This window comes from Pan paniscus, chromosome 3 (genome assembly GCF_029289425.2).
Source record: "Pan paniscus chromosome 3, NHGRI_mPanPan1-v2.0_pri, whole genome shotgun sequence".
Classification (NCBI taxonomy): Eukaryota; Metazoa; Chordata; class Mammalia; order Primates; family Hominidae; genus Pan; species Pan paniscus.
The window spans coordinates 67,969,067-67,994,133 of NC_073252.2; the positions used below are offsets into that span (position 1 = coordinate 67,969,067).

The 25,067-nt window shown below is 35.4% G+C and overlaps 1 protein-coding gene across 30 annotated transcripts in view; it reads right to left on the minus strand.

Moving 5' to 3' along the window:
• Positions 1–25,067, minus strand: part of ADGRL3 (adhesion G protein-coupled receptor L3) — an 861,253-nt gene that overhangs the window by 251,829 nt on the left and 584,357 nt on the right. For all 30 annotated transcript variants that reach the window (XM_057302095.2, XM_057302097.2, XM_034958747.4 and 27 more), the window contains one exon: positions 325–405. In XM_057302095.2, the coding sequence (XP_057158078.2) occupies positions 325–405 (81 nt within the window). The remainder of the gene's footprint in view (positions 1–324; positions 406–25,067) is intronic.

Genomic DNA, 25,067 nt, shown 5'->3' on the forward strand with positions numbered 1-25,067 from the left:
AAAGAAGGTCCCAGTAAAAAAGTTAACGGTTATCTGGTAATTTCTAAATCTAAACTGGTATTCAACTAGTCCTCCACTAGTTGAATCACTATAAATACTGATTTATTGAAGCCATTGTATTTTAGTTTACAAACATTTCTCAGAGAAATATTTCACATTTTTGTTTATAAATGAGACTTGCTTTATCTCCAGATTACTCACATACTTCATTTTACCCCTGCTTTTTGAACAGGCACTGCATTACAAAATACATATGTACAACCATCATTGCTTTCATCAAAGAATGAGCAGAGTTACTTTTTCTTTATATAAAGAAAAACTCACCTTTAACAGAGGGTCTTTCTAGCTCAGAGTCAAGGTGAATTGGTGGAGAAATGTATGAAACTTGTCCATGATGTGCCTGCCCTGTGGACCCAAAACAAATTGTTAAGAAGACATCATACGTATGTCTTTTCCCTTTTTAAATTGTTTTTATGATATAACACTATTTCACTCCAAACTGAATTAATAGCCTAAATTAAAGAGTGTAGACATATCCACCCAAACATAAAAACAATGTGTCATCCGAACATCACCCAATTAAAGCAGTGCTTTTCCAACAATCTGAGTTATGTTTCTTCTTTTTTTGTTGTTGTGAAATTACAAATTTGTTATGGAGTGATAACTTTAAAAACACAATAAAAATGAGTTATAAGAAAAAAACTCAAAGCAAAGACATATAAAACAAAAGTCCTTATTTTTTGTTGTTAGATTAAATAAATATTAAGTGGCATATTTATTTGCTGTAAATATTTTTCTTATTTATTTATTTATTTATTTATTTATTTTGAAATGGAATCTTGCTCATTGCCCAGGCTGCAGTGCAGTGGCGTGATCTCAGCTCACTGCAACCTCCGCCTCCCAGGTTCAAGCTATTCTCCTGCCTCAGCCTCTTGAGTAGCTGGGATTACAGATGTGTGCCACCACGCCCAGCTAATATTTTATATTTGTAGTAGAGATGGGGTTTCACCATGTTGGCCAGGCTGGTCTTGAACTCCTGACCTCGTGATCCACTCACCTTGGCCTCCCAAAGTGCTGGGATTACAGACTTGAGCCACTGCGCCCAGCTTGCTGTAAATATTTCTAAACTCTCTCAATTTCTGTACCTACCTCAATGCAGATCAGTAATAGTCTGCAGACTGGCACCCAATGTACAAATAACACTTTGAGAAATGTTTATTTAGATCACTTTACAATTATGATTAATTTATATTTTACCTTTAAGATTCACCTCCACTACTTGAACACAAAAGTATTCCTACTGTATTTAATGAAAAAAACAACTAACCACAATTTAAAAGGGAAGTAGATGGATTAATTCTGTCTTCCTTGCAAAACATTTTGTTAGCTAACACACAAATTTGTAATACACTTTCTATTTTATGAGATGAAAGCATTAAAGTGAATTTTAAGGCCAAGATGCTGATTTGAAAAATTGTTAGCTTAAATATAAAAGAATTATCTAATTTTCAAAGTAGCCATTGTTTGTATACTGATAATAATAAGCAATTAGGATTTTGAGGCAAGAAAGCATAATTACACAGTTCAATTTCTAAAGGTACTTTATATACAGAAGGTTTGAGTGGGAGTGGAGGACCCACTGCTTTCTTTCTACAATGGGAATATGCAGTTATATATTTCACACATTTACTATAGCAATTTACAGGGTTGTTAATCTCTTTTTCTAAACAAGGAAAGTTAATGATACATATATTATGATAACAGTTGGAGTAACCTTCCCATTTCAAGTAATATTCGACTTGTAATAAACTCTGCTGATTCCTCTTATGAGGCACATTTCAAATAATTAATATGGCTCCCTGTTGATAGTAGCTGCCTTTGCTCCCAGCATTTTTCCAGCTAACAGCAGAGACAGTGGAGAGACTGTAATATACAGAGTCCCTCATAATGGTAACTAAGAATATTGCACATTCACTGGCCATGTTTCAGTGGAATACTAAAAACATTATTATAAAAAGAATAAGACACCAATTGTGTACTGTTAGCAGTCCATGTTCAATACAGTTTATTGAGAACTTCAGATAATCTTAATTATAAAATCACCTCTTGACCTATGTAACATATTGGTTGCAAAGACATTTCTATTTTTAAGGCCCTGTGTCATTACATATAGATTGGTTTGAAACTTTGTAGATCTTGTAAATATCGTAACTACAATATCGTAATATCGCACGTAATATTGTAAATACAAATATATCATTTACTTTATATTGGTTCAAAATAACCTTAGCATATAGAATAATATTGGTTTTCTGTATAATACTGGAACATAGCTTTCATCACCTAAGACAATAACCACAAAACACTCAAACATACCTAATCTCCTTTCATACAACCCCCATCACTATGTACTTTGTTAATATATGTGCATTTTAATACCAAAGAATAGTGGCAATAGAGAAATGGCAGGGTAGATTGCGAATTAGTTTTGATTACATTTACTCTAGGTAAAATGACACATTTATATGGAGATATAGACACACTACATCCATATGTATATATATCTGAATTAAGCATAATTCACATACCACAGCTCACCCATTTAATGTAAACAATTCAATAGTTTTTAATATATTCACAGTTATGCAAACACTACAACCAATTTTAGAACATTTTCATCAAAACCAAAAGAAATCCTAAGTTCATTAGTAGTCGCTCCTCATTTCCTCCCAAGCCATCTCAGCTCTAGGCAGCCACTCATCTACCTTCTGTTTCTGTAGATTTGCCTATTCTGGACTTTTCCTATAAATGAAATTATAAAAGATATGTTTGTATATTTTATGATCAGCTTCTTTTACTCAACATAATTAAAAAAAACCTCATCCACTGTTGTAGCACAAAGCAGTAGTTTACTCCTTTTTCCTAAATAATAGTTTATTGCATAGACATACTACATTTAATTTATCCATACATCAATTGATGAACATTTAGAATCATTTCCACTTCTTGACTATTGTGAACAATGCTGCTTTGAGCCTCTATGTACAAATTTTTATGTGCATTTTTCTTGGATATATTCCCATGAGTGGATTTACTGTGTCATATGGTAATGTTATGGGTAAACTTTTAAGAAACTGTCAGACTGATTTCCGAAGAGGCTGTACTATCTTACTTTTCGATAAAAGGATATAAAGGTCCCAATGACATGGGGACATTTTGAGGTTTTTGTTTGTTTGTTTGTTTGTTTTTAAGGTGATAGTATGGTTAAGTCAGCATTGACCAGATTTTGAAATGATTAATATTATGATGACTGTAAAATCTGGGAAAGGAACAATCTCCCTGAGTATAGAAAGATAAAGCAGAGAATTTGAGCCAGAAATTATGTCCCCATTGAGCGGGTAGAAGGAGAAAAATGATCTAATGAACAGAAAAACACATAAAAAACCCTTTTGTTCTGAAATGAAAACGTGGACTCTCCACTGTCAGGTATGCCAGAGAAGTAAAAATTTCAAGGGTCTGCTCAATAAAGCCCAGTGCTGTAGCAAAAATCCAAAGGCCATTATGGATTCTGGAAAAGCCTTTATTTTTCTATCTTCAATCTCTTTTTCAACTTTCATTTACTTTCTATTTTATTGAGAAACCCTGTGCAATTTCTACTAAAGTTCAAATAGAAAAAGGACTTGACCAGCATTTGGTACAGGAAAAGGCTCTTCTGTCTTTCTACTGTCAATACTTTCCCTGTACATCTGAGCATAGAAATACTTTATAGAACCATGGAACTAGGACAGAGAAAGACATTTGATAGCTTATATTCCAGAATCCACATTTTAGGGTAAGAAAACTGACATCTTGAGAAGTTGGGGACTTTTTCAAAAGTCAAATCAAGGTGGTGGTTGTCAACAGTGACATCAGAGGCCGGTTAGAAAGCGGATGCTTTACAGCTAGCCTGCAGAAAACTGCCAATAATCCTCATCCTCTTACCTCTCAAGCCTCTCTTAGAATGGCATTATTTTCAAGGTACGTGGGGCATAATCCTTCATGTGTGTTGAGACATCAAAAATATTGAGAGCTATTTATTTATGAAAATATGTACATTTTTCCCCATAACGCTAGGTTTACAAACTAGAGGCAGTTTAGTTTAATGGGTAAGATCATGGCTTCAGAAGCAGGACAGCCTGTGTTGCTACCCAGATTTTGCCATTTATTAGTCATATAACCCAACTATTTAAGTAATTATCAAGTTGCTTCACTTCTATGTGCCTTAAATTCCTCGTTTGTTTAATGAGGATTATAACAACACTGACCTCATAAGGGCATTCTGAAGATTAGATGAATTTATATGTAGGTAGTAATTAAAACAGTGCTTAGTACACAGAAAAGTACTTAGTAATTTTTAGCTGTTATTATTACTAGAAGTTCATTCTTTTGTTCATTAATTCATGAGGCACAGGTGCCTTTCTAGGTGTTTGGCATACATAAAACACCATAATAAATGAGAGTCCATATTCTTATGCAGAGTGAGAAGAAAGCAAGCAGTAAACATAATAAATACATGAATTATATCATATGTGCAAGATGCTAAGGTCAATGGGAGCAACTTAGGTTAAAGGGTATCTGGAGTGCGACGAGCAGCTAGCAATTTTAAATAGGGTGCTCAAGGAAGGCCTAATTTAATTTTCATGAACAGCACTTACAGAGTTTAAGAGATGACAAGAGGTAATATCTGACTGTTATGAGAAACTCTAAAAGGATAAATGCATAGGTAAAGGCTCAAACCTAATTTTAATAAGTAAGACTTAAAGAACTAAATATGCTGCTATCAGATGGTTTTCCCCTAACCCATTTATTTCAAATTCTATGCATATTTGTAGAAATATTAATAATGTCACCACTGACCAATGGATAAAAGAAGATATCAATAAACCATGAAGATATGCAATTGGGAAAATAAACACAACTTTCTTCTTTAAGTAAAACCACATTTTACTACCATAAAATCCCCATTGATTTCTACAGTTATACCATTTTTCAACTCAACTTTTCACCATTTTCTATATAGTGCTGCAAACAAGTTTAATAGCTGATGGTCCTCCAGGCAGATTTTATGCCTTTTTGTTGTTGTTGTTTGCTTTAAATTTTTCAACTGTTGATCAAGATTATTTTACTCTAGAGATATGACATTTCTGCTCTTCAAAGACAATAAAATGGATGCCACATTTTTACTCTTGAGGTTTTTAATAATATTATCATTTTGCTTTTATAACGTTTTGGATGTTAGTAAGTTATATCTCTCTGCTCTACTACAATAATAACTCCATGTGAGGAAGAGGGAACCCACACCATACTACATTTAAAAATGCCATGTGGAATTTTTCTAAGTTTTTAAAATACTATGAAAGTAGCTCTGATCCTTAAAAAAAAAAAAAGCCTGATTTCTTGTTGGAAATAATCTCTACTGCTGAAACAAACAAACAAACAAACACAAAAACCCATAGGTCAATGTGTTGTTTGTGCTGATGGAAAATTGGACATGCCTAGCATTATAACAGCTTGATTTTTTTTGTCTTCAGGTTCCACTCTGACTATAACCATCTGGCATTTATAAAGTCGGCTCTCAGGTGATGATGTAAACACCAATGGAAAGTCAACATCAAATAAAAATTGTGAAAAGTCAATTTGATACCTATCCTTTTATTCTGGTTTCTTTTTTCCCTCCTTCATCTTAATAATCCTACACATTTGCAGTGAATTTAGTGAAGTATGAGGTAGCAGAGAAACAACTACATGCTTGACTTATCCGAAACATAAAGTCATTGATGGAGGTGCAAAGGTTACTGATGGGCCTCTCCTTAGCGGATAATGCTTGCTGCACAGAAAATATGGAGTAATTTGAAGCAAGGTAACTATGTGTTTGTCTGTGTATTTATTCAGCATCCGCTCCCACTCAGTGGTCGGTATTAAGGATACCATATGAACAAGATAACACTGTCCCTCTATTGAGAGATTTCAGTCCAGGTGCAGGACTAAGCAATTACAGGAAAGTCTGATATGTACCTTGATAGAGGAGAGAGAGAAGAGCACAGCAGCGGCACCTAACTGAGGTAAGTAAAGTAATGGACAATCAGTACCTGGAGAAAGCTGAGATCTGAGGGAAGAGCATGTCGTAGTCCAGCGAAAGACTGTGGCAGTGTATGGGGGGCAGGAGGAACATTTTGAGTGGATGCCTACAGATCACAGGAGTGAGACAGATAAGTGACAGGGACCCACATGCCAAAAAGATGACTAAGAAAGAATTAAAACTTCAGAGATGTTCCAATAAAATAAAAAATAAAAGTACACGCTTATCACTCAGCTTTAACAATCAATTTGGGGCTATATTATTTCATCTCCTTCTTCCTATGCTGCTTTCCCCATCCCAGAATATTCTGAAGCAAATCCAGGACATATAATTTCATCTGTAAATTATTCGAGAATGCATCTCTAAAATATAGGGGCTTCTTTATACCCTTATGATACCTAAAAATTAAGAAAATACATTTTGAAAATGAATTTAGTGTGAAATTTGATACAGCAACTGTTAGGAAGAAATCAACTAATCTGAAAGAGATGAAAATCTTTTAGCCTGCAGAATCACTTGGTCCCAGTGTTGAAACTACATTGGCGTGAGAAATGCTTTATATTTATGATAAATTTCAAGTACTCACAGATACACAGGGGAATAAAACCATACAAATGGCTTTCTTTCTTTCATAACCGTGAAAAATAGACTTGGTGGTTAAATGACAAATGTTAATTTTGAAAGCACCATTAAAAAATATATTCCATGAAGTCTCAAATATCTATTGTAGCAAGGATTACTACAAAAAAACTAAAAAAAAAAGTTAAAAAAAATTAGAGCAATTATTTTTTGCAAAGATTGAGCAAAATAACACCTCAACACAAATAATAGCAAAAGAGAAAAAATGTGAATGACCTTTCATTAATTCCCTCATTACTAATTTATTCATTTGGACAATATGTAATGTGGGTCTACTATGTGATTGATACCAAGTACTGAAAATAAACTGGTGAACTCTTAACTCTTGAAACTCATAATCAAAAATATAAAATTATTGATTTCAATTGAGAAATCCATTTGCTAAAGGAAAGGAAGCCCAATCAGTATGTGTGTGACTCACAGTAGGTGTTTAAAAATGCTTATTTTTATTATTTCTCGTTTATAAGAAAGACAAAAATAATATTGATATCTGAGAAGTAAAATCTCTTTGGGGTGACTCAGGAAAGACTAGTAGAGGAACAAACACAAAGCAGACATTGTGACTATGCAAGACAAAATTATTTGTCACATTTATACTCCCAATCCTCTTGTGATATTTGAAAATATGATTCATCATATTATATAGTACTTTTGAAAAAAGAAAAAGATGAGGCATTTTCTGTGACATTTTATTTATGCCAAAATTTAGATAAAGGGCCTAATTTGTGAATTTCTTGAATCTGTATTTTTACTTACAAATCAATTCACCTATCAAAACTTTACAACAAAAGAAAATACCAATTATTTAACCCTTTCAACATGCAGCCTAAATATCAAATTCCAAGGAAGCAAAAATGATGAAATTGGCTCTATACTCAAATTCTGTTATGAAAATGTATTTAATACTTATAATTTTGTATGCTCCAGGAATTGTATATTAAATAGAAAAATACTAATAGCAAATATGTGTTTATAATATATGTATCACATACAAATACTTGCTATTTATATTAGCAAGTATGTGCAATATAATTTATATATTGTATTTATATACATTATATATCTTTTGTTTATATATAAATATAAATACACACATACACACACACACCTTGGCTACCCACTAATTATTCTAGAATTTCTAAAATATTTTAACATTTGCTATAATTTTAAAGACAATGAAACCAAAACATTCTTTCACTTTTCTAACCTGCCTTTATTGGAATAGTAACCTAAATGAAAACATTCAGTGATGACTAACTAGGATGAATCAGATGTAAAACTCCACGAAGGTTGGAAGTACCACCTGCAGCTCATATGTGTACTCTGTCATCCTAGGACCCACCAGAATCTCTTAGACATCATAAGAGCTCAATGTATTTCTGGTGAAAACACACATCAATGACATAAAAGAAAGTAAGGCAAATGTTAAAATTGCTACATTACAAATCATAAAAAAGAGAAACACTGAAATTCTGGGGAAATTTCAAAAGTTAAAACAAATTCATAGTGCAACTAATTCTGTTTAATTGAGAAGTGTTGCAAATTTGATAACGATGTTAACTCTCTGTCTACCCATTTTCTAGCAGAAAACATTCATGGAGTTCTTAAAAAGGTCTCTACCAAATGAAGGATATAACAATTCACCAAGCAGTGATTTTAACCCAATATCCCTATGTAAAGTAGCTATTTAAATATACTCTCCTAATGTACTTTTCTCAGTTTATTTTTCCAAAATAATATAATTATTAGGTAGGGGGCAATTGTATCATTATAGTAAACTACAATATGAAAAACTTGGATTAATTGGCACCATATTTCTATTATCCATCTATTTAACAGAACTGAAAATGTTGCTGGTATAAAGATAATATTGAAATTATGTGTTTAGGATAAAGGGTTATGGTGCTGGAAAAATAATATTAGAATTATTTCAAAGGAGAACTAGCAGGAGAAAATTTGCCTCTAGAACCACAGAAGCTAACAACAAGAGTAAAACTATAAACCAGGGAAGTCACAACAAAGAGGTTTGTTCCCCAGAGGACAGAGCCAGGAAGTTGGCCTGCTGTGCTTATGTTTTTAAAGTTCTGCTTTAAATCCTATCTTGGCAGGCTAAGAAAAACATAATGTGGTAAATTTTCTTTTCCTCCCTGCTGATAGATCAGAAAACATTCAGTAGCACTAATTCAAAAAGCAGAATAAGAAAGCATGTTAAAGGCACAGGAAACAGGCCAGGCGCGGTGGCTCATGCCTGTAATCCCAGCACTTTGGGAGACCGAGGCGGGCGGATCACGAGGTCAGGAGATCGAAACACAGTGAAACCTCGTCTCTCCTAAAAATACAAAAAATTAGCTGGGCATGGTGGCATGCGCCTGTAGTCCCAGCTACCGGGGAGGCTGAGGCAGGAGAATCGCTTGAATTCGGGAGGTGGAGGTTGCAGTGAGCCGAGATCGCCCCACTGCACTCCAGTCTGGGCGACAGAATGAGACTCCGTCTCAAAAATAAATAAATAAATAAAATAAATAAATAAATACATACATACATACATACATAAAAGGCACAGGAAACAAAGTTCATAGGTGGATTGCAACGAAATGCTAACACCTCTCCCCAACCCTCTCCCCGCAAGGAAGGCTCTAAGATACAAAATGTAGTAGCCTGAATTTGACTGAAAACGTGTTATCAATGATGTAGTGTGGCAATATAGATCTCAAAGTAAAAGCTATTTATCATGTATTACTCTCAAATAATGGCCAATAGGCATTCTTCATATCAGCTCTTGAGTCAGTAGACCTTAAAGAAGGCAGATCTATAAGGGAAGTAGAATGAGGTCTTTCAATACCAGAGTCGTAATAAACTAAGTGTAGCTCAACTTAGCTGAGAGAAGAGTGAAAATTTTTTAATATCTCCAGTATGGTTCCAGTGTTCAAAGAAGTTCTTTACACCTATAATGATATGGTTAAGCAAACTGATGAAGAATCAGAGGAGGAGGTTTTTAGCAGAATATATATAAACACTTGTGTGTCCAATTAACTGTTCTTATAAGGAAAAGAGACACGGGGACTCTTATTTTCCTTATAATTAGTTCAGAATCTCCTCTTCTGTTTCATCAATCCAAGTGATCTGTGAGAGGATCTGTCAGGAGGATGGCCCAGCAGGACTTGACAGCATGTTAGTTAGCTGATTGAGATTCAATATATGCCCCCAAAGACCTGAATGTAGGAAGTTCCTTGCAAAGGTATTGCAAGGCTTACAAAAATGGGATCAGAATGACCTAAGTATAAAGAGAACAGATTGGCATATAGAGAAATTTAAAAATATGGATATTCTCCCAGGATGATGACAGTGAATTTTACCACCTAATTCTTTTCAAGATAATTTAAAATATATCATTGTATAGAATAAAACTGCCTATAGTGAAATTTTGACAACTCCCCTCTGTCACCTAAGAAATTTGAATTCTTTGTGCAAATTGTTCATTTTTGACAGATTTATCCTACTTTTATGTTTGCAGCATTAATCAAAGGAATTTGGAAAAGTTAAAATTTAGCTTTACACTCAAAGAATAGGAAGCATTATTAGCATAATTTGGAGGTACTAGGTATTTATATTATAGTTGTCTATAAAAAGTAAAAATTGTCATAGAAGTGAAAATATTTATAAAGTAACAGTATAGAGCTTGATTGATTTTAAGATACTGTGTATTAGACTTTAGTAGAAATATCATTTCATAGTTATGCCATATTATTTAATAGTTTTATGTTTTCTTCTTTAACAGATTTCTTAATATTTCTAAAATGGTCATTCCATTATTTCAAGTTAATGTAGGAATAAATGAATCATTTGGTTCCTATTATATTTCCATTTTGGTTTCCTTTATTATATAAAAAATATCATGATATTTCAAGGTAGCTCTTACTAAAGCAAAGAAAGAGTGAGTGAATGAGTGAGAGAGACGTCAGTGAAAGACAAATAGAGCTCTATGTCATAGATGAATAGAGCTTTCTCTCATATCACAGACTCCAAGATTAAATATTCAGAAAATTTATGTATTAAATCAGACCTGTTTACCTAACAACATGTACCAACTAATACTCATTAAAATTCTGGAGAACACTTGAAATGGGGAAAAGTGGAAGAGGTGACTTTAACAGAATATAAAAATTCATAGTTTAGAATTTCAATATTAACTTCAAACAATACTTTTGACTCTTCCATAAACCAAGGCTCAAATAATTTTTTCACATAACTCCTGTATGAAAAATCAAGCTCAATCAATTTCAGATAATTTACTTTATGCTTAAACAAAAAAAAAACTTTTTCCATTTAAATGTTCACTGGGCTATGTACTATCATTGGGGAGTTTTCATAGTTTTTGCTTAATTTGAATGTTTTAAAGATTCTCACTGATACCACTAGCGAATAAAAATAAAAATGTAAAGGAGAAAATTCTGCATATTATAGTCTCATTTTCTTCCTTCAAGGAAACAGTATCTGATAGATATATTAGCTTGCCTCATGTGGGGTTAGAGGTGGTAATTCTTATTCATAAAGGATTTTTCTTTTAAAAATCATATTTTGGGGAAACAAGCAAAGCAGCAATAAAAATGACACCAAGGACATCTTTATAGAAAACAAAACACCTCTACTAGAGTAGATTTAGAAGTTTTTTTTTATTGTGTCATAAAATTATATGCCTAATGCATCCCTTGTTTCCAGATACCATATACCATTCAATATTAATCCTGCTTAGTTTAAATTGTTTGGGGAAGGGCTTACTCTCTCCAGTACCTCTAAAATCAGAGAGGTGAATCTATTACCCAGGTCTGGCCATTCAGAGGGTTTTAATAAGTATGTCAGAAGGCACAATCAGATTGTTCCCTGATGACCGATGAGCAGTGCTCATAGAGAGAAGGAACACTACTTCTACAAGAATATGAGTTCTATGAAAAATACAGGTTTGTAGATGCCCGTAGTCATATTGTTGACATCTGGAAGAAATTATCTGAAAAAGGAGCCAATCACAGAAGCAAGCAGAATTACAGTGAGGGTGTGAGACATAGCCTTTATAGCAGAACATGAACTTTTTAGGTCTGAAGCAAGCCTCACTCTTTGAAAGCCCAATTATCAGAGAGATTAAATTCCTTATTTTAGTTTTGGCAAATTTGAGTTGGGTTTTCTCACTTTCAAAGAAAAGCAACTTCACTGATATTGTGTGTGCAAAAGTGCATATGTGTCTGGGAAGCAGAAGTGTTTTCTTCCTTTAATAAGTTTATCAGCTCTTCTTCTTTGGCCATTCAAAAGTTTACTCACATGGTTTCAATTCAACTAATTCAGCCACATATAATTCAACTGACACATCTTAATATTCTGCTTTGAGAATGAGAATATTCAGAGGGCTAGCATATGATCATTTCAAAATTATTCATTATCAGTGTTCTTCAAGTGCTTATTAGTTGATAAAGGAGAGACAACTTGGACATTTCAGATAGAAATGTCTGCAAATAAAAAATAAACATGGTAAATCACTTCACCTGCTAGTGAGAGAGAAACACTCATGTATATTTTACATATATGCAGAGAACATGAAATTACTAAAGCATTAAGGAGCATATTCATTACTGAAAAATTATTTCAAAATTCAAAATGTTTGAGGTACTGTTGTGTCTTGATAATATACTTTCAGGACATTAGGCATAAGTGAAAACCCTTAACAAATCCCTTAACAAATATAAGTTGTAAGCAACTTATATTATGGAACGCTGGACTTGATATTATATCCTCTTTTGGTATAGAAGGAGCAATTGATGCCTTATACCACGAGGCTTCACATATCCTTCATTTTTTTTCTTTTTGTATTTCATTGCTAAGTGATTGAAAATGCCACAGTCCAAAGTTCTACTTGTAACAAGAAACTATGGTTTCAAAGAAGCAATGTGGATTATTTCACTTTATTCTACTACAGAACACTTTACCTCCTTGATATGAATGTGGGAGTCTATTTTTTAAAAACCGGCTGAACAATAGAGTTTAAATCCACTCTTAATTTAATTAAAAACCTGTTTCACATCATGCCATATATAAATTATTGGTTCTTATCATCAACATTTTACATCAGGTGCTGGAGCGCAAATAGCCTTGATATTCTAAGAATTGTTCCTAGAAATTGTATTAATATCTCAAGAAAAAAAATCACATATACCTACCAAAAGCCATTATCCATTGCTTCCACCTTTGTGATGGTTTTATCAAGATGGCTTTACCAAGTACCAATCAGTAACCTTATTTCTAAGAAAAGCATATTCTCAAGTAGATTATCTTTACAGAAGAGCCATGACGTTTTCACCCACAGGTGTAAACCAGAAAAGCAATGCTGAATACTAATGTGCCGAACCACCTGCCACTGAACATTTGAGGAGATGCTGTGCTTAGGAAAATATGCAGCTAGTAGACCTTCTTAATGATCTTTTCAACCTGATCAAATTGCAGTTAACTGTGTAGACAGCAGACTTGTTTGTATAAAGATCAATACTGAAACTGGCTGAAGAAGTTCCAAAAAAGCCATTTGTCCTATCTGCTATAAAGTGTACCTTTAAAGAAAAAAATTAAATTGTAATTCTAGAACATTGTCATCACATCATCCTGACAATATGACACACAAAAAGGGATCATTTTCATGATAATCTTTTTAGAATTATGCCTGGTGGCCTGTAATTGATTCTGATGCTGAGAAGGCTCTAAATGAATTTAGTCTAAAGCTACCTGTTCAGGATAACCCATTAAAATAAACTTCCTTATTAGAAAAAGACCAGAAATGTCTAACAAGTATCTTCAGTTATTTTCTAGAATAATTCTAGGAGAGCTTCCCTATCAAAACAACTTGCCAGACATCAACTTTTTTAAGACAGCACTTGCACTGAGGTTAGGAACATCATTGATAGTATCCTTAACTAAATGCCACTCTGCTTTTTATCAAAAAACAATTGACCTAAAAGAAGATGGTACAGACTAGAATGGACCCTCTACAATAGACTCATGAAAATCATTAGCTAATGGATTGTGCCAAGTTTTCTCAGTGTTCAAAGTGCACTCAATGCTTCAAAACAGCAGTCATTCCTCCTGAATTTCGTGATGATAACTCAGGTTCTGCCTTAACTGTATTTACTTGGAGAATCTTTAAAATATTATATATGTATATATTCATAGCTATGTTTGTATATCTGTATCTATATATCCCATATATACAATATATACATACATTATTTTTCCTGTTTCTGTTTCATTTCTTTGCTCATTGTTACAGATGGTTAAGAAGGTTTCTTTTTGCTAGCCCTTACAAGGCTGAGCCAAGTAAATTTCACTAACTTTAATTAACTTTAATCAAAGTCACATGTCCCAGTACACAAGAGGTTCAATGGTAAGGCAGTGTCATGCCATGGCATTGAAGACAGGTTCTAGAGATGCAAGACTTGTGTACTAATTGCAGTTACATAACCCATGAACTCTGTGGCCTGGATATATTGATCTCTCAGCTTCAGTTTCTTCATCTATAAAAAGCAAACAATCCCTTTTCATAGGATTGTGGTGAGGATATTTTTTTTAATCATATATAAGAAGCAGGGTGCTTGTCACATAATAAGCACCCAAATGTTGAACTATTGTCATCATCATTGCCTGTATCATCACTATCTCACAGTTGCTGCCTCTGAGACAAAAAAGACAATACTAGCATGGTTAATCAAATCCCTTCTGAGACATAGGGTACTTTAGCTTGGTGAATAAGAAGCTGGTATTTAAAGAGCATATTGTTGCCTGATGTTCTAAACACTATCTTTAGCTGAGGCATGCTGGGCAAGTCGGTTAGCCTCTTGGGGGTTCTGCATCCCTATCTATAACATAGGGCTATTGATAGATATTTCATAGAGTAGGGGTCAGCAAACCATGGTCTGCAGACAAAAGCTGGCCATGGCCTGAGTATGTGTGGTCTGTCATAGAAGAATGTTTCCTCTATTTTTAAAAGTTTAGAAGAAAAAAACATACAGAAGTAGTTATAGAAAGAGAAAAAGGAGGAGGAGCAGCTGCAGCAGAAGTACTTCCAACACTAGTAGCAATAGGGATCACATGTAGCCTGCAAAACCTAAAATATTGACTATCTGGTCTTTTACAGAAGAAGTTTGCTAGTCCCTGTCATAGAATTATTGTGAATAGTAAAGGAACTAATATGTGAAATATACTAAGCAGATAACCTGGCATAATTGTAGTTATCATTCTTGCTACTAAACTTATCAGCATTCCTCTAAAGAACATAGTAAAGGATGCACCATACAAAATTCTTCTTGGACCACCTTTTAACTGCTGATTATGGATCTATCTATCTATCTATCTATCTACCACTGTATAACTATACAATATATGGTGTGTATATATATATATATATATATATACTGTTTATATATAATATATAATAAGGTTATAATATATATAAAATATCCTAAACTCATTAGAAAGAGCTTTCTGAAGAGTTCTAGCCAGGTGCCAAGGCTCATGCCTATGATCCCAGCACTTTGGGAGGCTGAGGCTAGTGGATCACTTGAGGTCAGGCATTCAAGACCAGCCCAGGCATGGCGAAACCCTGTCTCTACTAAAAACATAAAAAATTAGCTGTGTATAGTGGCGTGTGCCTGTAATCACAGCCACTCGGGAGGCTAAGGCAGGAGAATCCCTGGAACCCAGGAGGCGGAGGTTGCAGTGAGCCAAGATCGTGCCACTGCACTCCAGCCTGAGCGATAGAGCAAGACTCTGTCTCAAAAATAAATAAATAAATAAACAAACAAACAAATAAATGAGTTCTACTTTCCTTGGTTCAAAAAATATGTTAAATATGGCAGAAGAAGATGTACAATATTACCTTTCCAAGAATCATTTGGCAAAAAGAGTTTAGATGATTTTGTTTCACACATCTGCATTTAATGGCAGTCAGCCCTACAACAAAGATTTCCATTTCAGAAACATATGTGTATGTAAATGTAGACACACACACAGACACACATAGACACACATGCACACATACAGAGAGGAAAGAATCATAGGTGTTGCTTTGTGTGTACCTACCATGTGCTCAATTTTATCATAAGCAATAGTCACATACTATGGGACTCGGAAATTAATTTCCAATGGGATTTAATGTGATTTTTAGCTCTGACAAGTTTTTAAACCTAGAAATTGTTGATCGTTACCCCTTGCTATTTTATTACTAATAAGTACAACACACGACAATAGTGTAAAAGTTAGTAAAAAAAATTGTTTCAGAAAATTCATGCTACCCTACTTGCTCATAAGGTGCAAAGGTGGAAATGAAACAGAATTGAATAATAAAGATCAAGATACCTTTTCTAAACATCATTACATCATCCTCACTCTTCTATTTGTCAAATGTTCTAGAAGGCTATGCCTTTTCATATTAATAGATGGCTGTGATCCAGCGATTTTCGTAAAGTCACAAAGCCCGTAAGAGGTGACTGTGAAAATAAAATAGCTAACAAGTATGACAATACATTAATTAACATTAATAATTTGACATTAATTATTTAACATTGATAAGGACATAGATCCTGATACACAAGTTGAACATGAAGGAGAAAATTAACCAATCCATTAAGAACTGGGAATTCATTGACATGATAGTGAAACTTAATCTAGAAAAGAAAATATGTTGTTGGGTTTTTTTCTCTAGTAGTGTGAATATTTGGAACAAACATGCAGATGTTTTCTTGGTTTATCATTTGGCTTGTGTAAAAAATAAACTGTTATAAAAGGTAACATGAAAATGAGGATGAGGATAATGATCACACTGATGATATTTATTGAATATTTAATTCTGCTAAACTTTCTGTGAACTATTTTATAATCTCACTTTCTATCCTCACACAAATCAATGAGGTAATTGCTACAGTTCTTTCTACTTTATCGGAGAGGAAACCAAGTCTCAGTTTAAATTATGCTTTATTTTTTCCCCATACTCTGCCTAAAATTTGTGTTAAGTTCGGAGAAAATATAATCCCCAAATTAACACCCAGGATCCTTTAGAAACACCTTTTTGTAGGGTACTTAACTCCAATATTTGTTTAAAATTAAACAATTGATACTTTGAAACATTAGTCTTCATACATAATAAAATGTGAATATCCTTCTAAGACACCAGAGTTGTAACCAAAACTCTGATTTTCCTACGTTTTAATTTACCTTGCTTAAATTCTCTGTAGGCACAAGGCTTTTGAGGAACTGAAAGAAGGAAAGTCTCTAATTTCACTTGATTTGGCCATGTAAGGATAAAAGGCAAGGGCTTCTGAGAAATCTCTTCAGTTCTTTGGAGAAGTAAAGGGGTGCTATGCCTGAGAAGCAAAGGAAAAGCCAAATTGACAGGACAGGAAAGAAAGGGAAGGCTGTGAATGCTGAACTTTAGAAATGCTAAAGATAAGGGGAAAACAATTCCACCACAAAATCACATGGTTCAATTACCAAAGCCCCAAATATAGAAGGGGTACTAACTGCTCCATGTTGAAATACTTCTTTGTATTTTTTTTATCCTTTTGTATTTTGTTTTCTTTTGAAATTTGTATCTACTCCTTTGCAATTAGATTCATTAATGTTTAAACAATTCTAAAGAAAAATTCAAGATCATATCTGGTAAGTAATCAACAATTACTAATAAAAATTATAACGACAGCAAATACCAAAAAATAGAGGCTATCCAGAGTTAGCATGAAAAAAACTCAAGCAAAACAGTAAAGCCATTTTCAAAGTCATGATAGATTTAATCATGTGTTATTATTACAACAGGCATCTCGTCTTTTATGAAGTCATCAACAAATACTTATTGAATCCACATAATATATACAGCCAGTGATTCTCCAACCCTATCCCCTCAGAATCTACCTTCAGGACATTGTCAAATTTCATAAGAGCTCTGACTTCAGTTTCTGGTTTGGTTCCTTTATCTTTGATCTAGAGAGACCCAGCTTTTCTAATCTCCACCAAGACTTACTATGGTAAAGAGGCACAGACACTGATGACAGAAAGAAGTCCAACAGATACGCTGGGGTGGAAAAATGCTGAGCCTCTCTGTGGAGGAATTATGACGAAGATTCAAAATGATTAAGGCCTAGATCCTTCCCTAAGAGACCCCATTCTAATAGAGACAGCAGAGAGGTGGCAGCATGTGCAGGGCGTCATTTGCATATCATAGCACAGGGACCACAAGCAGTCCATTGTGTTGGGATGCAAACTACAATGCATAAGAAGTAGGATATGGGTGGCTCACGCTTATAATCCCAGCACTTTGGGAAGCCGAGGCAGGTGAATCAGGAAGTCAGGAGTTCGAGACCAGCCCGGCCAAGATAGTGAAACCCTGTCTCTACTAAAGATACAAAAATAAGCTGGGTATGGTGCTGGGTGTCTGTAATCCCAGCTACTCGGGAGGCTGAGGCAGGAGAATCGCTCGAACCTGGTGGGCAGAGGTTGCAGTGAGCTGAGATTGTGCCACTGCACTCCAACCTGGGCGACAGAGCTAGACTCTGTCTCCAGAAACAAAAAGAAGTAGGATATGAGGCAAGGTATGCAAGTAGGATCAGATTACGCTTGTATTTGCCAACATGGTTGATGCATAATCTGCTTGGGGAAGCGGAATAAAAAATCTCTCATTTTATTTTTTAAGAACAGTTTTGAGTTTCTCAATAAACTACACACACGTCTATGCAATAGTGAAAGCCCCCATGAACAGCTGAAAAGTATTCATTTGCAGATGGTAGTTGATAAGCTGGAAAAGTGACTCATTTTCTTTATGTATATATTTTATTTCACAACTTGTACAATATATACTCTCTAGACATAGTTAAATGGAAATGAGTTCAAATGATTTGCTCAAGATCACATATGAACTGGAAAGAATAAAATGCAAGAATTCTAATCAGTAGTTGCCATCTAATCATTCTTGAGGTGTTCTTTTTAAATATAGGTTGCGGCCCACAGAGTGGCTCACACCTGTAATTCCAGCCCTTTGGGAGGATCACTTGAGGCCAGGAGTTCAAGAACAGCATAGCAACATGTTGAGACCCTGCCTCTATACACAAAAATAAATATTAGCTGGGCATAGTGGATTGTGCCTGTAGTCCCACTCATTCAGGAGGCTGAGATGGGAGAATTGTTTGAGCCTAGAAGTTCGAGGTTGCAGTGAGCTATGATCATGCTACTGCAGTCCAGCCTGGGCAACAGAGCTAAAAAATAAATACACAAATTTAGGTTGAGCATAAAACTGATATTTTTCCATTTTTTAGGTAAAAAGATCCTATGAATAGCTCTTCAATTTCTCAGTAGCCTGACATAAAATTATTCATGTAAAGTGCTTTTACTGCATAGGAATTATCTGAACTGCTTAGGCATGAAGAGAGGTTAAGCGATAAGAAGTTATTCATGTAGAAGTAATTGTGAAAGCAATGACAATAAGTACCTTTCCTTAAAATAATTTACAGTTAAGATCTATGCTCAAAATTGTCATCAGTTCACAAGCAAACATGAGAGAAAACTGAAGGAGCCACCATCTAATGGTTTACCTCATTTAGGCTTAAAACTTACATATGAGCTAGTGACTCTTACAACACTGCTACCCTATTCTTTAAGTCAGTCAATCATCACCAAGTACATTTTGAGTTCTTCTTTATGAAGAATATCTCCACAGGCAAGTGAACAATCACTTGTCTTTCCTTTCCAGGAATCTCAACAACAGGAAGCTTTTATTTGTTTCAAATGGGAAGAAACAGACAACAAGAAATGAATCATGGCTGTACAGATTAGCATTATTTCTTCAAATTCACAGAAAAATATCACTCATTATTTAACAAGAGACGGGTGTTTTCTTCTTAGATTAACTTGTTTAAAAACCAACCAATGTGGTCTTTTCAGAAAGTATTACAAGCAGAAATTTCCTTTCTCTTTTGAATACATTAGTAAAAGACATCACAAAAGCATAAGCTACTACAGTGAAAAAAATACTAAAGACAACATGTAATAATTCCTCCACTCATGTCCTTATCTTGTGAGAGCAAAATGACCACCTGACTAATGCACAGGTGACAATGACTTGTTTTCTCTCCACTGGTAAATGAAATTATAAGTAGAAGAAATGGCTAAATACATTTGTTTGAATATTATCAATGAAACTAGTTCACATGTTTAAAACTCTTTAACAACAAAAATAACTATGATCTACCTGGTTCTCTCAAGGGCAATATAACCTTACCCACTACGACTGTGTCTGTGCAAAGTTAATTATGACATCATGCAAATAGCACCTAGCACCTTTTTTATCTAATAGATTTCCAATGATTCAATGTACTGGTCATTATGTATTAGAGATTTATTCTATTTTTTCCAGGTTTCTAATGTACTTTAAATCTATATTTTACTTTAAGTTACTATTTTTCTTTTTTGAAATTAAATATGTGAATACATTCTCATTCATGGTATAGATTTAGGTAAATTATGACTACACATTTGTTTTTGGCATGACCATATGTTGAGGTCATATTTCTCAAGGTAAGTTTCATCAAGTTTATAAAAAAAGCAATAGGGATTTAAAAAATAAACTATACTTTATAACTTATCATTTTGAGTTTTGGAAGTATCCGGTAGCTGTCTGGAGGGTAGGCTGAGAGTGGGAATAAGGATGGGGAGGAGTATGTTGAGAATGGAGGCTGGGGGTAAAATTAGTTGTTGCAAAAGACAAGTAATGTTGGGAGCCTGACATGGTTTGGCTGTGTCCCCACCCAAATCTCATCTTGAATTGTAATTCTCACAATTCCCATATGCTGTGGGAGGGACCCAGTGGGAGGTAACTGAATCATAGTGTAGGTCTTTCTCGTGCTGTTCTCGTGATAGTGAATAAGCCTCATGAGATCTGATTTTTGTTTGTTTGTTTGTTTTTGATGGAGTCTCGCTCTGTCGCCCAGGCTGGAGTGCAGTGGGCGATGTCGGCTCACTGCAAGCTCTGCCTCCTGGGTTCACGCCATTCTCCTGCCTCAGCCTCCTGAATAGCTGGGACTACAGGCACCCGCCACCACACCTGGCTAATTTTTTGTATTTTTAGTAGAGACGGGGTTTCACCGTGTTAGCCAGGATGGTCTTGACCTCCTGACCTCATGATCCACCTGCCTCGGCCTCCCAAATTGCTGGGATTACAGGCATGAGCCACCGCACCTGGCTGAGATCTGATGGTTTTATAAAGAGGAGTTCCCCTGCACAAGCTCTCTGTCTTTCCCTGCCTCCATCCAAGACGTGAATTGCTGTTCCTTGCCTTCTGCCATGATTGTGAGGCCTCCCCAGCCACATGGAACTGTGATTCCAATCAACTTTTTTTTTTTTTTTTTTTTTGGTAAATTGCCCAGTCGCGGGTATGTCTTTATCAGCAGTGTGAGAATAGAGTCATACAGTAAATTGGTACCAGTAGAGTGGACCGTTACTGAAAAGATACCTGAAAGTATGGAAGCAACTTTGGAACTGGTTAAAAGGCAGAGGTTGGAACAGTTTGGAGGGCTCAGAAAAAGATTTAAAAATGTGGGAAAGTGGCCAGGCACCGTGGCCAATGCCTGTAATCCCAGCACCTTGGGAGGCTGAGGCGGGCAGATCCTGAGGTCAGGAGTTCAAGACCAGCATGACCATGGTGAAACCCCGTCTCTACTAAAAATACAAAAATTAGCTGGGTGTGGTGGCATGCACCTGTAATCCCAGCTACTCAGGAGGCTGAGGCAGGAGAATCACTTGAACCAGGGAGGCAGAGGTTGCAGTGAGCCGAGATCATGCCACTGCACTCTAGCCTGGTGACAGAGTGAGACTCCATCTCAAAAAAAATAATAAAATAAATAAATAAATAAATAAATAAAGGAAAAGTTTGGAACTTCCTAGAGACTTGTTGAATGGCTTTAACAAAAATGCTGATAGTGATATGAATAAGGTCCAGGTTAAAGTGGTCTCAGATGGAGATGAAGAACTTGTTGGGAATTGGAGCAAAGGTAACTCTTGCTATGTTTTAGCAAAGAGATTGGTGGCATTTTGCCCCTGCCCTAGAGATGTGTGAAACTTTGAACTTGAAAGAGATGATTTAGGGCACCTGGAAGAAGAAATTTCTAAGCAACCAAGCATTAAAGAGGTGACTTGGGTGCTGGTAAAGGCATTCAGTTTTATAAGGGAAGCAGAGCATAAAAGTTTGTTTGCAGCCTGACAATGTGATAGAAAAGAAAATCTCATTTTCTGAGGAGAAATTCAAGCCTGCTGCAGAAATTTGCATAATGAGGAGCTGAATGTTAATCCCCAAGACAAAGGGGAAAATGTCTCCAGGCCATGAGAGAGGTCTTCATGGCAGTCCCTCCCATCACAGGTCTGGAGTCCTAGGACGAAAAAGTGGTTTCATGGGCCGGGCCCAGGGTTCCCCTCCTCTTGGTACCCTGTGTCCCAGCTGCTCTAGCTGTAGCTGAACGGGGCCAATGTACAGCTCAGGCCATGGCTTCAGAGGGTGCAAGCCCCAAGCCTTGGCAGCTTCCACATGGTGCTGAGTCTGAGAGTCCAGATAAGTCAAGAATTGGGGTTTGAGAACCTCCAACTAGATTTCAGATGTATAGAAATGTCTGGATGCCCAGGCAGAAGTTTTCTGCAGGGGTGTGGCCCTCACGGAAAACCTCTGCTAGGGCAGTGCAGAAGGAACTCCACACAAAGTCCCTACTGGGACACTGCCTAGTGGAGCTGTGAGAAGAGGGCCTCTGTCCTCTAGATCTCAGAATGGTAGATCCACTGACATCTTGCACCATGCACCTGGAAAAAGCTGCAGACACTCAATGCCAGCCCATGAAAGCAGCCAGGAGGGAGGCCATACCCTGCAAAGCCACAGGAGTAGAGCTGCCCAAGACCATGGGAACCCACCTCTTGCATCATTGTGACCTGGATGTGAGACATGGAGTCAAAGGAGATCATTTTGGAGCTTTAAGATTTGACTGCCCTCCCTGGATTTTGGACTTGCATGGGGCCTGTAGCCCCTTTGTTTTTGCCAATTTATCCCATTTGGAATTGCTGTATTTACCCAGTGCCTGTACCCCATTGTATCTAGGTAGTAACTAACTTGCTTTTGATTTTACAGGCTCATAGGTGGAGGGGACTTGCCTTATCTCAGATGAGACTTTGGACTGTGGACTTTTGAGTTAATGCTGAAATGAGTTAAGACTTTGGGAGACTGCTGGGAAGGCATGATTGGTTTTGAAATATGAGGACATGAGATTTGGAGGGGCTAGAAGTGGAATGATATGGTTTGCCTGTGTCCCCACCCAAATCTCATCTTGAATTGTAACTCCCACAATTCCAATGTGTCATTGGAGGGACCCAGTGGGAGGTAATTGAATCATGGGGGTGGGTCTTTCTCCTGCTATTTTCATGGTAGTGACTAAGTCTCATGAGATCTGATGGTTTCATAAAGAGGAGTTCCCCTGCACAAGCTCTCTCTCTTTGCCTGCTGCCATCCATGTAAGACATGACTTGCTCCTCCTTGCCTTCTCCCATGATTGTGAGGCCTTCCCAACCATGTGGAGCTGTGAGTCCAATAAACCTCTTTCTTTTATAAATTGCCCAGTCTTGGGTATGTCTTTATCAGCAGCGTGAGAACAGACTAATACAGAACCTAAACTAATAGTTCTGGTTTTTAGCCTCCAGTTATTTAAAAGGATTAAGACATATTTCCATCAGAAACACTGATTCACAAAGCAGTCATTCTCAACAGAGAGAAAGAGTGAGAGAGACCACATTAATATAACTTTTATTACAGTATATTGTTCTAATTGTTTCTATTTTATTATTAATTATGGTTGTTAATCTTTTACTGTTCCTAATTTATCAATTAAACTTTATTATATGTATCATTAGGAAAAAGCATGCATATAAGCTTTGGTATCATCCACAGTTTCAAGCATCCACTAGGGGTCTTGGGATGTATCTCCCACAATAAGGGCAGGCCTGCTATACATAAATGAATGTACAGCCAACCATTGCCAAAGGTGTTGTGTGATATTCCCAAAATTTGGTTTAGAACTTTGTTTAAAATGAACATATATTTCAAGATATGGGCAATTTCCAATAATGTCATAGTAAAAATAACCTATTTGTTTTAAAACCAAGAATTTAAATATGAAATACATGAGGCAGGTAAAAAAGAAACCCCAACATAATGATAATCTGTAGTGACCAAGGAAAAGTTAAAAGTTAAACGGAGTTAACTTTGCTATAAAAACAGTGAAGTATAAAAGTTACAGAAAGGATCTCTTCCAAATGACTAAAATGTATCCTAAAAGTTTTAGTGCTTAAACACTCTCATTTAGGTAGAATATTCTGCTACTCAGCATGACTCATTTTTTAAGAGATTCAAACAGGAAAAGATTTATTCTATTTTTAATAACAGGTGCTGAGGAAAAAGTATGGCTCATTCATGCATTTGTATTTTATATTTTGCCATTCTAGTTTTGATTATTCAACATTTTTTCTGTGCCTGTTTTGGAAGCTTTAACATTGTAGTTACATAATGTATGTTCTAGTATATAAGCATATTTTGGCAAAAGTGAAAATACTGATTAAACATTAATTATACTTCGCTAGTAATGGAGACTTATTTCATTCCTTAGAAAATTGTTTGAAAATCAACTATCAGTCAATTTTACTATGAAGCATCAATTAAATACTTAAATTTCAAACTTGCCAATTAAAAGAAAGGTTAGTTTCCTATTACTAGCATATAATCGCTCAAGCATAATTAGAAAATTGAAGCAAATGGAACTTTATTGTGTATTTTGAAGAAAAAGTAAATCTTAAAAATAAGCTTCCTGCATATAATTGCCAATATATTTGATAATCCTTACATAAAGTGATTATAATACTCAAAGCAATTGCTTTACTCAGCACGCTTGGTGATTAATTGGCCTGTCTTCAAGTGTGTCATATAGTAAAGCCCTCAGAACATTTCTTCTCTCTAGGAGTTTCTTCCTTTGTTAATAAAGACCAACATAAATGTGTGTGTACACACACACACACACACACACACACACACACACACACAGAGACAGAGAGAGAGATTTTACTTGTATTATTTAGTGAAAAGTGTTCCAAGAAAACATAAATTTGGTAAATAAATACATACTTTTCATTCTAATCAGTACAATCTAAAATCAAGGTATAGTTATCTTTTTTAAAATCCCAAAAATAAAAAAAAAATCTAGACAAACAACATATC